Source organism: Schistocerca nitens, chromosome 2 (genome assembly GCF_023898315.1).
Source record: "Schistocerca nitens isolate TAMUIC-IGC-003100 chromosome 2, iqSchNite1.1, whole genome shotgun sequence".
Lineage (NCBI taxonomy): Eukaryota > Metazoa > Arthropoda > Insecta > Orthoptera > Acrididae > Schistocerca > Schistocerca nitens.
Genome location: NC_064615.1, coordinates 864,100,278 through 864,114,706, shown reverse-complemented (window position 1 = coordinate 864,114,706; position 14,429 = coordinate 864,100,278). Strand labels below are relative to the sequence as shown.

Below are 14,429 nucleotides of genomic sequence, written 5' to 3'. Positions count from 1 at the left end.
ATTATTTTGTCCTTTGTGTAGTCAACTCTTCTGTAATACACAATAAAGTCACAACAACTTTTTCTTAAATAATGACATTTTTGGGAGTTTTGGTTCATTTGAAATATGTGCTTGAAGTCCAACCAAATATTTACTATTTACATGCTTGAAAATGAAGAATATAAACTTTGAATTTCATTTTTTTTATAAACAGATTGTAAGTAATCGAATCATCTTGCAATTTACAGTATTCAGTACGTGCGCCACTAGCAGGAAAAATTGAAAAAGTTCTCTTCAGGCAAGGAGATTCTGTTTCTAAGAATGCAGTACTTGTCAAATTTGAAGAAACTGATTCTAATGGTAAGATATTTTCAACAGCAACTTATGAAGTTGACTTTGCCAAACATGTGCCTCAGTTTTAGTGGGAGGATGTTACTCTGGTATGCAGCACAAATGGGAGGGTGATAATAAAATAAAATGAGAGTTCAGATATTTCTCTTAAATATGGGATTCATGGATACATGATTTTTTTCTTAATTTACTACAGTGCTCCTTATGATTGACAGCTGACAGTGGAAATCTCATTTATGGCAGTTGGACTGATAAAAAGAAAAGAAATAATGTGTCGTACATACAAAAGCATGAATGATAAACAGCAACTTTAGCAAACTTTATAACTTGTAAAACCTTTGCACATTTTTTTGGGAATATAATGGGGCTAAAAGAACAGACAAGAAAGACATTGATAAATACTGAGAGGAAAACATGATAAGAAAGAGAGTGTAAGGAAAGAGTAAATAAAAAGATGAGACAAGTTTTGACATAGTCATACAAAAGTTTTTAGTAATCCAGGAAAATATTTTCTTTATTATAATTCCAGTCTTGGATTACAATATTTATTTGTAATCAGGTAATTAATTTTGGTTGGTAATGACTTATCATCAGACCTGAATAGAAATGTGCTACATGATACAAACATACCACAATTTTATTTGTTTGACGAAGGTGAAATGGCTAATGGTTTTTACTGCACCATCATATGTAATGCTACGACATGTACAGTGTAACACATTTCTTCTCAGATCTGAAAGTGGTCACTACTGACTTATATATTAATTACATACTTACAAATGAACTTTGTGATCCAAGACTGGAATTATAATAAAACGAAAACATGAAATTTGACCATGCAAAAGGTCTTGTATGTGGGTACTTTCTATGTTGGGGTATTCCAGTGGGATTGTGTGCACATTGGTAAGTGAACTCATTGGGCATCAACAGACATATAATTGCGATGCACCAGCTCTCAAGCTGTGTATATAAACCTACCAGGTATCAGTTGCAGAATGAGTGTAAGAGAATGAGGTGGTGAAGTGATAAGATATAGTATTTATATTTGTACAAAGTGGTCCAAATACTTGTCCATCCATCCAGAGTTTGGTTTTCTGTCATTTTCCTGACTTGCTAACAAAAAATTCCAAGATGAAAAGGACAGAGCCAATTTCCTTCTCTATTTTTAACTTGTTCTTCATCTCTAATGACCTGGTCAACAGCATGTTAACCCCTAATCTTTCCTTTATTCCCTCTGAGCAACTGCTATTTTAGCAGGCTGTGTTTAACAAAAAAAATTTCGATCAAAACCAAGATTACAAACATGGAAATACATATGTAAAGACCCAGCCACCACCATGCCTGGGCATTTTGTGTGTATGTGTGTGAGTGGTTTTTTTTTTTTTTTTTTTTTTTTTTTTTTGCACACTCCATGTCAAGACCAAAAAGAAGTTATTTTTAACAAAATGTTGACCAATTCATAGAACTCACCTCTGCCCTTTTCCTACAAAGTAAGAGAAATTCTTTTGCTTGTATTGCACCTTATCCACTCATTGTGATGCAATATGTACCATTTAGTATTATAGAATTTCATTAATTGAACACCTCTGCTTGCATTTCATGGTGCACAATATCAGTTCATTTAAACATGGAGTGCTAAACAATTTCATATCTTATCTCCACACACCCCCTTTTTCTTTCCAAGCAGGGTCTGAAATTTTGTCTCACCTAGCAAACTCAGAATATTTAATTCCTAGATTATTTGTTTCCTCTTTTATTATTTACTGCATTTTATTGTATTTTTAATGCTGTCCTTCAAATAATTTTTCTCCCAGTCAAAACGTCCTTCCTGAGCTTACAGATTGTGCACAAAATCATCTTTTCCTACACAGTTGTGCTATTATCCATGCTACAGTGGCATCCTTGTTTATGTAACACTGTATCATTCTCAATTAACTGTAACTGTAATATTTTGATGACCTATATAATCAGGACTTAGTTTGCATAATCTATTGAGTGATGTATTTCTCCATGCACATCCTAGGTCTTTCAGTCATCAGATCATATGGTGGATAATAAACTCTTTACTATAGGATGTTGGAGAAATTTGCAAACTTTATAATGTGCTCACCCCCCTCCTCTATCCACTACATCCCTTAACACACCACCATAAGTAGTTCATACAGCCTGTATTGTTCGTTGTTACCTGTTTATTCAACTTTGCTTACTATACTGGGTACTGTATTTAAGTGGGTGTTTGTAGATGCTGGCAGTGAAACCATTAATTACAGTTTGATTAGCAGAGATAGATGATAAGTATTATAATTTTGCTATTATGTTGTAAAACAAATGATAGGCGCACTTAAAATTCTTATCTCATTTTGCATTCCTTGATGAATAATATGAAACTTCCCTGCATTTATTCTGTTTCTCAATAAAAATTATATTTGATTTGATTTGAAATGAAACCTGGGTGTTAATATTTCTGTATGCTGCACTTAAATCGAGACTTGCTGTACTTTGAGGAAATTTGTTGACAAACTACATTTTGTTATGGCAGTTAATGAACTATTATCTTCCTCTCTGACATTAAACAGGGAACCATGGAAGGGCTAGCCAGATTTGGATACATCCAGTGTCAATAAATTTTCAAATGAATACCAGACTGAAGCACAAAGTTTTGAAAGAGAGAGAGGTGGGGGTTGAAGGTTTCTGTTCTCCTGCTGATACTTCATGTCGTCCAGTGATTACACATATTTACTATCATGTGTACTCTTTGCTTAAATTCTGTAGAAAATTGCAATTATAACTTTAAATATGATTATTTTTAAAAATCTGACAGCTTTCTACAATGACCATACATTTTAGTAATGTTTTACTTTCGTATTTGCTGTTTTATCAAATGTGCAAATGCATTTACTGCTGTAATTGCAAAATTGTGAATTTGAAAAGGAAGAGTAAATGTTTTGTCTCCAGTAATGTGTGTGAAACATTACTTTATATCAAATATATGAATTATATCATACACTAGCTTTACTGACAAGTATGGGTCAGTGTATCTAATAACAAATAACAAACTTATAAATTTCACACTTTATTTTAAATGAACAGCCAACATTTTTTTTTTACATTGGGAATATACTTTCAGCTGCAGGTCTGTAAATTAAAAATAATACACTGCAGTATGCATAACAATATATACTCTTGACACAGTTCCTGGCAATAAAATGTTAAACACAGCATTCATTATTTTATGTAAGTTCTTTGTATGTATAGTCTGCAGGTTTTTAATTTGGTGTGATTCTAACAATGCATCATATTGCAGATGTTGTTATATTGCAACATATTACAGATGGGGAGATATTTCTCTTACTTTACTGCAGTCACCAGCCTAGTTTTTGAATTTTTTGAAGCAGTTTTTATGTCTCATAAATGTATCATTTTTCATTGCAGCTTGATTGCTGTACATCATATTATCTCCGAAGTGCTGTGCCTGCCACAGCAGTGCTTTAGAAGCTGTGTGGATGATGTGATCTGAAACTGTAGCAGCTGCATTGGAAAGCTTCATCTAGCAGTCTGAAACTGTGTTATCAAGAAGCACCCTACTGCTCCCCCATACTGGGATCACACTAATGCAGCTGTGGTGTGACACGTTATGTGCGCTCCTTGCCATCTGGAAATGAGAAATATAGTTTTATCCTAGGACATAATTCTTTTATGTATATACAAGTGAGAGAGAGAGAGAGAGAGAGAGAGAGAGAGAGAGAGAGAGTATTTAGGCACTGTGAAAGAGCATACTGGTTAATGTGCCAAATACAAATTCATGACAAGTATCATCTCAGGTTAATCAATCAAATTATCTGTGTAAGGTTCACTGCTTTTATTTAAACTGTTAGCTCACATTCCTGCCTCTACGTTCAGTAGGTGGTGTTCGTTGTTTCCAGTTAATTATATATATTCATGTTTTTCTTTGTAATTATTTTCCTTCTCACTGAAAACTCTTAGCGTAAAAAAAAGAAAAAAAAAAGATTATCTTGCTTTCCTGTAGATGAGTAGTTGTTAGGTTAAAAATTAAAATAATTATTTAATGTCTTGAGCTATCAGTGAAAGTGAAAATTTTTTAACAGTGTCAGAAGAAATAACACACAGGATTCAGAAAGTATTAACTTTCAAAGTTAATGGTAACAAACAAAAAAAGTGTCAGATGCTTCAAACAGAAATGGTTGAAGCAAACAGCCCAAATAAGTTCCTAAGAAATTTTTTCTGACTCAGAGTTTCCAGTTATTATATGTTTCACATTCATTGTGACTGTCTCTGTTTTTCTTCTTTAGAAGCTTTTGGAAGAGGGGTGCTTGATTATGAAAACCCAGGATGCAGCATCTATATTTGTTTGCTGTTTGGTTTTGCTGAAATTTGAAATAGATGGTACCTGAAAAAATAATCAATTGAAAATTCATGTAATAATAATGTGACATAAAAAAGGTAACTTTGTTGCTAGTCAGTCTTCCATATTGTGACTAAAGAGCATATGCCAAACTGTTTAGCAGTCACAATGAAAATGTATATTTCACAGCTGCATATGTTAAATCATATAGATGGTTACCAAGTAAGAGATGGGATGTTCTATTTCGCTAACATGTTTTGTTAGAAATTGTAACTATTTTCATATTTTTTTATACTGTTAAAAATGTGAACTGGTCAAATAAACAGTGATATCTTATATGATTTCGTCATTTATTTTATATTCTACAAGCAACCCACTGCAAACTGGTAAAGATGAAATAATAATCTTATCACACATTACCATGAAGATGCAAACAGTTCAGAAGTTCCTCAACCATCACATTGCTTAGCTTGTACCATTCCTCAAAATCATCACACTCAGAAGCTATTTTTAGCATTTTCTCTCAGTGAGGGTGTTTTATTGATCACCTCACAAATTTTCTGTTCATTTGTCATAACACTGACCTCATCAATAGTTAACAGCAAATACTATCTGATACATTCTTCCAACACATTTAACTGACCATGTTTGTAACATTCTGCATAAAAGGTAGAAAAACTTGTCAAAATATCTATATCTGTGTACATATTCCACAAAAAATGGCGTAACAATTCCTGGAGGGAACAACATGTAAAATAATTGAGAGACAACTCAACTACAGTGGATTGGTGTTGCAACTTGCTAATTTCCACTCACAGTAAAGCATATCACTATAACATCAACTGTTTACTGTTGACCGCTTTCCCATGTAATGTTCCAGAACTGGCCCTTGTGCATCCCAGAAACTTTGAACATCTCTCTCCCTGAAGAAGGATGACTTCTGAATTACTTTTTGCTGGAAATCATCCCATGCTATGGCCTCTGCTTTCTAGTTCAAGACGATAAACCCACATTTCGTTTACAGTGATGATTTGTTTGTAAAACATTTCACCTTCATTGGCACGAGGATCCAGCAGCTGTTGACAGATTCTAGAACAATTGTGTATCTGCTTCCCATTAAATTGTTTTCAGACCTGTGATGCACCACCTATACAAAAATTGAGTTTTTTATGGATAATGCCATATGGAGAATCATGATTAATGTGCCTGAAAGTCTTCTATGAATTTCAGCTCCTGGTTCTCCTTCAGGCTACACAAACTGGGTTACGGAAGGGTGTTGATCATTGGTGCAAGTAGTGTGTGGTGCAGACATGTTTATTTTGCAGGAACACAAAATGAACTAATATGACAGTGCTAAAACCTGTCTCAAATGAAGAAAACAGTGCCATCTGTCGGCTGTGCTGCGAACCTAAAGATGATTAGAATGAAGGGACAGATATAATTAGGCGAAATACAAAATTAATACTCCTCGGGCTGGAGAAACAGAAATAAACTTTTAAAACTACAGTATTTTCCACTGCCCTTGGCATGCTACATCTCTGATTTAGTAGGCTCTCGTAGAATCTTTGCTAGAAATGCATGTGAATTTTGTAATAAATTTTTCTAGCTTCCTCAGATTGCAGGTGAGGGCAAGTGTCTCCTTCCATCTCACTTCCTTCCCCCACCCCACCCCCTCTTGTGGAGAACTATATGGGTAACCATGTTGCTTGCTGCATCATGATTTATGGGGGTAGTTAGAAAAGTTCTCAGAATCACCACGAGAGGTCAGCACTAATGCAAGAGTTGTTCAAGTGATATTCATTGGACTGTTGCCTGTAAACTCGTGCCACGCCAGAGCTCTTGGAAGAGAGCTGTGGCGGTGGCGTGGCTCGGTTGTTGTTCCCACATAGTGATTTGCGAAGATGGAAAAAAAAAAAAAAAAAAAAAAAATCGAGATTCTAGCTGTGATTACGTATTTCATAAAGAAAAGTATGAAAGCAAGGGACATTCATGCTGATTTGCACTATACACTGGGGGACTCTGCTACTTCATATTCAACTGTTGCGAAGTGGACAAAATAATTTAAATTTGTTCGAGAGAGCTTAGATGATGAGCCACGCAGTGGTCAGCCAAGATGTGTAACTACTCCAGAAATCATTGCAAAAATGCACAAAGTGGTCATGGAGGATCACTTATTGAAAGTGCATGAAATTGCTCATGCTTGTCAGATGTCATCTGAAAGGGTATATCACATTTCGACTGAAGAATTAGAAATGAAAAAATTATCTGCAAGATGGGTACCGCGACTATTGACACTCACCCGCACATGTGCTGTCGTCGTGGAACAATTACAGGAACTAAGGTATGAATTGTTGCCACACCCACCTTATTCACCTGATATGGCTCGTGAGACTTCCATCTCTTCTCAAAACTGAAAATTTTTCTTGGTGGATGAAGATTCACTTCAAATGAAGAATTGATAGCCAGAGTTGACAACTATTTTGCAGTCCTGGAGGAAATTCTTTTTCGAGATAAGATCAAGGCACTGGGACATCATTGGACCAAGTGCATTAATCTACAAGGAGACTACACTGAAAAATAAAATAAAGTTTCTGTGATGTAAGTACTTTTTTTCTATTCTGTTCCGAGAACTTTTCAAACCACCCTCATAGTTACACATGAGTTAATTATCTGTTCATGTCCTAAAGGTGAACGGGTAGTGAATGTGCTCACAAAGTGATGTTTAACACAAATGTTGATATTTCAGTCTTGTAATGTTTTGTGTGTGAACCATATTTAAGAGTGCCACAGTCTTTGGGAGAAGTACTTGTTAAACTAATCTGTGTTGCACACAAAGGTGCTGACATCATAACTGAATGCATGTCACATTATTGATTTTTACCAGAGGCTTTAAAAGAGTACACCGTTGTTCAATCAGTCATGTGAATGTGTCTTCATTTAGGATTTTAAATTGGAAATTGCAATAACTGGTTCGGGGTAATGACTTTGCAGCTCCTGTGAAGAGAGGTTCAGATGGCAGCCTGTTTTAGTCATGGATTGTGGAAACGTAGGAACACACAACTTTTTTTTTATATTTACCAGCAAAAGCTGCTATGAAATAAGTTTATTTTACTGAAACTACTTCTCAATTTTTGCTAACAGCTTGCAGATTTTACAGCATGAAACTAGTTTTTCTTTCTAAGCAACTTTTAGTGGCATATGTGAAAAATTTCTTTTACCAAAGTTTTGGAGCACAACTTAAAGAAAAGTGTAACATACCTGTATATTGTCAGAGGTTCGAAACTATTGTAGTGCCTTTCTAACACTATGAGTGACAATCTTAACAGTCAGCAGAAGCTGTGAAATAGATGCGGATGAAGGCACTGTGTGATTACTTGATTGGGTGTGATCAAAAAACCACAAGCATACGGTCATAAGCAATTGGGTTAGACTCCTATATAGCACCACATGTTCACTTGATGGCAGTGATTCATCCCGGCCTGGGCTTCATCAGAGAGAAAGTTTTGGGGAGCCATCCTAATCTACAACCTCACAACTGCTGCTTAGAATCAATAGAATTTAAATTGTTATTTATTAGATACTATATGTTCAACTGTGTGCACACACATGATACATAATAGATCTCCCATACTATAAACAAATACAGGCACACCATTTGATCTAAGGTTTGGATAATTTGACATTTATTTATACCTTGGAAACTGTGAACTGCTCTGCTGATTGTTATTTCAATATGACATGCAAAATGAGGGAAAGGCAATGACTCACCTACAGTGTACTGATGGGTGGTGCATAGATTCATATAACAGAAAACAGTATTTGCATTAGCTAAATCTTGCACTTTTCCTAGTAGAAGTACATGTGTACACGTGCGCGCGAGTGTGCACGCACACACGCACACACACACACACACACACACACACACACACACACACACACAAGAATGCTGTAGTGCCAAGACTAATTACTGATTATCAATTACTAAGAGCAGTGGCCTATGTAGAATACTATACACTCTGTCCTTAGTTATCGGAATAACCGGACAAGTTTTACGAATATATAAGATTATGGGAGAAATGTTCTATTACATACGTGACATAATTCGAAGTGACCTTGAAAAGCAAGTTATAGACACTGTTTCAACGAATTTATTTTAAGCTGTGCAGGTGTACATCATTTATCCTTCAATGACTGTCATTTAGCACACAAGTGAAAGGCAAATATAAAGTGTAGCATAAGATACTGTGAAAACTTAAATACTGGAAACATATATCGTACACCACATTTACAAACCACTTCATATTAACTGAATCACACCCCAATGCCAGTAAGTAATATTAATAATTTGTAGACAGTTAATGACAACCTGCCACTCACAGGATCCAGAACAGTAGCTATAAGCATATAAGATACACCACCCTTTTCACTTGAACAAATTAATTTTTGAGGTTTTAATCTATGCCTAAAATTTCCAATAAAGATTTTTCCAGTTTGAGGTTTTGGATAAACCTGCAATTTCCATCCATATATTTCGAACTATATTCCAATTGTGATACTTTCATCCTCAGGATGCCACAAATTCATTCTTTCCTGGAATAAACTAACTTATTTCTCATGCACCATATTTCATGTGCAAGAACGTTGGTTGATTTGACCGAAGAAAACAAACTGATCTGAATTTTACCGATTGTCGTCTGAAGTCTGTGTGGAGATAACATCGGCTATAGTGTGGCTGTGCACGTAGTGACATGCTGATTTGAAAAGATAGACCATGTCCGGCTGATGTCAGTCGTCAGCAGAATCCACCGATCTTGGAGCCACTGTGATTGCTGTTTCAGCCAGACAGTAAGGCTCCTGTTCTCAGCAGATACACGTTTACAGAGTGGCAAGTTAAGTGTTTATCTTTTTCTGTGTTTTCCACATAATATATTTATTAAATTTTGTACATGTTTTTCTGTTTAAGAGCTTTAATATTGCTTTTTTGTAAGTGTAAATTCATTCAGTCTGTAGTGCAATAGTTGCTCACTGAACAGCCAGCTACATAGCTCATTAACGTATCAGCGTCCATTGGTGACACACTGGGAGGGTAGGAAGTTGCATATCTAAGATTGCCTGCTTTCATAGTTCACTTCTTCAGTTAACTTTGTTGGGATGGCTAGGATGTGTGCCTGTTGTATGCAGATGCAGGTGGAGCTGGCCGCAGTTCACAAACAGCTGAATGTGCTTTTCGCTTCTGTCAGTTACCTTCAGGCTGCTACTTTGGAGAGTAGCAGTGACGGAGAATCTGGTGTATCGCACGGGACACCTCAGGTGTCACTTGTGTTGCCTAGTGCACCCGAAGCGGTGGATCAGCTCTCACAGAAGGGTGGGTGGCAGGTGGTAATGCGTTTGCATTGCTCAAGGCGGAGGGCCAATATGGAGACTGGTCAGCTGACCTTGCCTGTTCACTATGTGAGTGGACAGGTGGCTGTTCCTTCAGCAGGGTCCGAGCAAGCATTGGTGGGAGGAGATTACTAGTTATTGGGAGCTCCAATGCTAGGCACGTTATGGAGGGGATAGCATTCAGGGCTGGAAAGAAACCAATGTGCACTCAGTATGTCTGCTGGAGGGCTTCATTCAAGATGTGGAGGCAGCCTTGCTTTGTGGCTGTCGAGCATGCAGGGTGCAATCATGTGCATGTTGTGACTCACATTAGCACCATTAAAGCCAGTTGCATGGGTTCTAAGGTGATTCTCAGTTCGTACAGGCAGCAAGTGGCTGTGGTGAAGACTGCAGGCCTCGCGTGCGGGGTGCAAGCAGAGTTCACAATTTTCAGCATCATTCCCAGAGTTGATCATGGTCCTTTGGAGCCACTCGACCAAAGGCTTCGTTGACTGTGACAGTTTTGGCTGCAGATTTCTAGGCCTGCATTATAGTGTAGGCAATTGTGAGATTATTCACCTTTATAGATCAAGGGTGTACTACACAAAGGACACAGCTACTCATGTAGGAGAGTACTTGTGGATTGCACATGAGGGTTTTTTAGACTAGGCAGTAGTTTGAGGTGCTCTGATGAACACTTGCCAGTCGATATGAAGCAAGGGAAGTCAAATGGCATTCAGAATAAAGACACCAACTGTCACAGTTTTATCAGTAAAGTGTCAAGGTATTCATAATAAAGTTCCCGAATTTACCGCCCTCCAGGAATGTTCTCGTGCTCAAATTATTCTTGGGACTAAGAGCTGGCTGAAACGCGAAGTGGAAAGCTCTGGGATATTTTGTGAGTCATAGAACATATAAGAGAAAGACAGATTAGAGACCATAGGAGTGGGAGTGTTAATTGCAGTTGACAAAAATATTGTCTCTATTGAGGTCGAACTCAGAGTGTGACAGTGAAGTCATCTGGTCTTGTGTAACAGGTGTAGGCGAAACCAAGTTAATTGTTGGATGTTTTCACCGGCCACATGATTCTGCTGAGACAATTCTAGAGTCACTCAAAGAAAGTCCATGGTCAATAGCACGTAAATACCCAGATCATGCAATACTGGTTGGAGACAACTTTCATCTGCAGAGTATAGACTGGGATGTCTATGGATTCATTGTGTGGGAGACAGACAGGCAGTCATGTGAAATACTTTTAAACACATGTTCTGAAAATCGTTTTGAGCAGCTAGCTTGGCAGGCCACACACAATGGAAATACCTTAGACCTCGTAGCTACTAATAGGCTGGACTTTATTGACAGTGCGAGTATCGAAACGCAGATTAGCGATCATGATGTCATTGTAGCAACTATGGTTATGAAAGTTAATAAACCAGTCAAGAAGCATAAGAGAGTGTTTCTTCTAGACAGAGCAGATAAGCAGTTATTAACATCTCACTTAGACAGTGAATTGGCATCACTTAGTCCCAGTAAGATGGATGTAGGGGAATTATGGGCAAAGTTGAAGCAGATTTTAAATTGTGGTCTGGAGAGTTGTGTGCTTGTTGTTGTTGTTGTTGTTGTTGTTGTTGTTGTGGTCTTCAGTCCTGAGACAGGTTTGATGCAGCTCTCCATGCTACTCTATCCTGTGCAAGCTTCCTCATCTCCCAGTACCTACTGCAACCTACATCCTTCTGAATCTGCTTAGTGAATTGATCTCTTGGTCTCCCTCTACGATTTTTACCCTCCATGCTGCCCTCCAATACTAAATTGGTGATCCCTTGATGCCTCAGAACATGTCCTGCCAACCGATCCCTTCTTCTAGTCAAGTTGGGCCACAAACGCCTCTTCTACCCAATCCTATTCAATACTTCATCATTAGTTATGTGATCTACCCATCTAATCTTAAGCATTCTTCTGTAGCACCACATTTCTATTCTCTTCTTGTCCAAACTATTTATCGTCCATGTTTCACTTCCATACATGGCTACACTCCATACAAATACTTTCAGAAAAGACTTCCTGACACTTAAATCTATACTCGATGTTAACAAATTTCTCTTCTTCAGAAACGCTTTCCTTGCCATTGCCAGTCTACATTTTATATCCTCTCTGCTTCGACCATCATCAGATATTTTGCTCCCCAAATAGAAAAACTCCTTTACTACTTTAAGCTTCTCATTTCCTAATCTAATTCCCTCAGCATCACCCGACTTAATTCGACTACATTCCATTATCCTTGTTTTGCTTTTGTTGATGTTCATCTTATACCCTCCTTTCAAGACACTGTCCATTCCGTTCAACTGCTCTTCCAAGTCCTTTGCTGTCTCTGACAGAACTACAATGTCATCAGCAAACCTCAAAGTTTTTATTTCTTCTCCATGGATTTTAATACCTACTCCGAATTTTTCTTTTGTTTCCTTCACTACTTGCTCAATATACAGATTGAATAAAATCGGGGAGAGACTACAACCCTGTCTCACTCCCTTCCCAACCACTGCTTCCCTTTCGTGTCCCTCGACTCTTATAACTGCCATCTGGTTTCTGTATAAATTGTAAATAGCCTTTCGCTCCCTGTACTTTACCCCTGCCACCTTCAGAATTTGAAAGAGCATATTCCAGTCAACATTGTCAAAAGCTTTCTCTAAGTCTACAAATGCTAGAAATGTAGGTTTGCTTTCCTTAATCTAGCTTCTAAGATAAGTCGCAGGGTCAGTACCGCCTCACGCATTCCAACACTTCTACGGAATCCAAACTGATCCTCCCCGAGGCTGGCCTCTACCAGTCCTTCCATTCGTCTGTAAAGAATTCGCGTTAGTATTTTGCAGTCGTGACTTATTAAACTGATAGTTCGGTAATTTTCACATTTGTCAACACCTGCTTTCTTTGGGATTGGAATTATTATATTCTTCTTGAAGTCTGAGGGTATTCCCCTGTTTCATACATCTTGCTCACCAGATGGTAGAGTTTCGTCAGGACTGGCTCTCCCAAGGCTGTCAGTAGTTCTAATGGAATGTTGTCTACTCCTGGAACCTTGTTTCGACTCAGGTCTTTCAGTGCTCTGTCAAACTCTTCACGCAGTATTATATCTCCCATTTCATCTTCATCAACATCCTCTTCCATTTCCATAATATTGTCCTCAAGAACATCGCCCCTGTATAGACCCTCTATATACTCCTTCCACCTTTCTGCCTTCCCTTTTTTGCTTAGAACTGGGTTTCCGTCTGAGCTTTTGATAATCATACAAGTGGTTCTCTTTTCTCTGAAGATCTCTTTAATTTTCCTGTAGGCTGTATCTATCTTACCCCTAGTGAGATAAGCCTCTACATCCTTACATTTGTCCTCTATCCATGCCTGCTTAGCCATTTTGCACTTCCTGTCGATTTCATTTTTGAGACATTTGTATTCCTTTTTGCCTGCTTCATTTACTGCATTTTTATATTTTCTCCTTTCATCAATTAAAATCAGTATTTCTTCTGTCACCCAAAGATTTCTACTAGCCCTCGTGTTTTTACCTACTTGATCCTCTGCTGCCTTCACTACTTCATCCCTCAAAGCTACCCATTCATCTTCTACTGTACTTCTTTCCCCCATTCCTGTCACTTGTTCCCTTATGCTGTCCCTGAAACTCTGTACAACCACTGGTTTAGTCAGTTTATCCAGGTCCCATCTCCTTAAATTCCCACCTTTTTGCAGTTTCCTCAGTTTTAATCTACAGGTCATAACCAATAGATTGTGGTCAGAGTCCACATCTGCCCCTGGAAATGTCTTACAATTTAAAACCTGGTTCCTAAATCTCTGTCTTACCATTATATAATCTATTTGATACCTTTTAGTATCTCCATGGTTCTTCCATGTATACAACCTTCTTTCATGATTCTTGAACCAAGTGTTAGCTGTGATTAAGTTGTGCTCTGTGCAAAATTCTACCAGGTGGCTTCCTCTTTCATTTCTTAGCCCCAATCCATATTCACCTACTATGTTTCCTTCTCTCCCTTTTCCTACTGCCGAATTCCAGTCACCCATGATTATTAAATTTTCGTCTCCCTTCACAATCTGAATAATTTCTTTTATTTCATCATACATTTCTTCAATTTCATCGTCATCTGCAGAGCTAGTTGGCATATAAACTTGTACTACTGTAGTAGGTGTGGGCTTCGTATCTATCTTGGACACAATAATGCGTTCACTATGCTGTTTGTAGCAGCTTACCCGCATTCCTATTTTCCTATTCATTATTAAACCTACTCCTCCATTACCCCTATTTGATTTTGTGTTTATAACCCTGTAGTCACCTGACCAGAAGTCTTGTTCCTCCCTCCACCGAACTTCACTA

The 14,429-nt window shown here is 37.6% G+C and overlaps 2 protein-coding genes across 3 annotated transcripts in view; one reads left to right on the top strand and one right to left on the bottom strand.

Moving 5' to 3' along the window:
* The window catches only part of LOC126237136 (methylcrotonoyl-CoA carboxylase subunit alpha, mitochondrial), a 95,889-nt gene extending 90,860 nt beyond the window's left edge, over nt 1-5,029 (top strand). The window contains exons 13-14 of the mRNA XM_049946963.1: nt 228-339; nt 3,763-5,029. Coding sequence (XP_049802920.1) covers nt 228-339; nt 3,763-3,767 — 117 coding nt within the window. The 3' untranslated portion in view covers nt 3,768-5,029. The remainder of the gene's footprint in view (nt 1-227; nt 340-3,762) is intronic.
* Nucleotides 3,847-14,429, bottom strand: part of LOC126237137 (inactive ubiquitin carboxyl-terminal hydrolase MINDY-4B) — a 517,352-nt gene continuing 506,769 nt past the window's right edge. For both annotated transcript variants that reach the window (XM_049946966.1, XM_049946964.1), the window contains exon 10: nt 3,847-3,982. In XM_049946966.1, the coding sequence (XP_049802923.1) occupies nt 3,934-3,982 (49 nt within the window). In that variant the 3' untranslated portion in view covers nt 3,847-3,933. The remainder of the gene's footprint in view (nt 3,983-14,429) is intronic.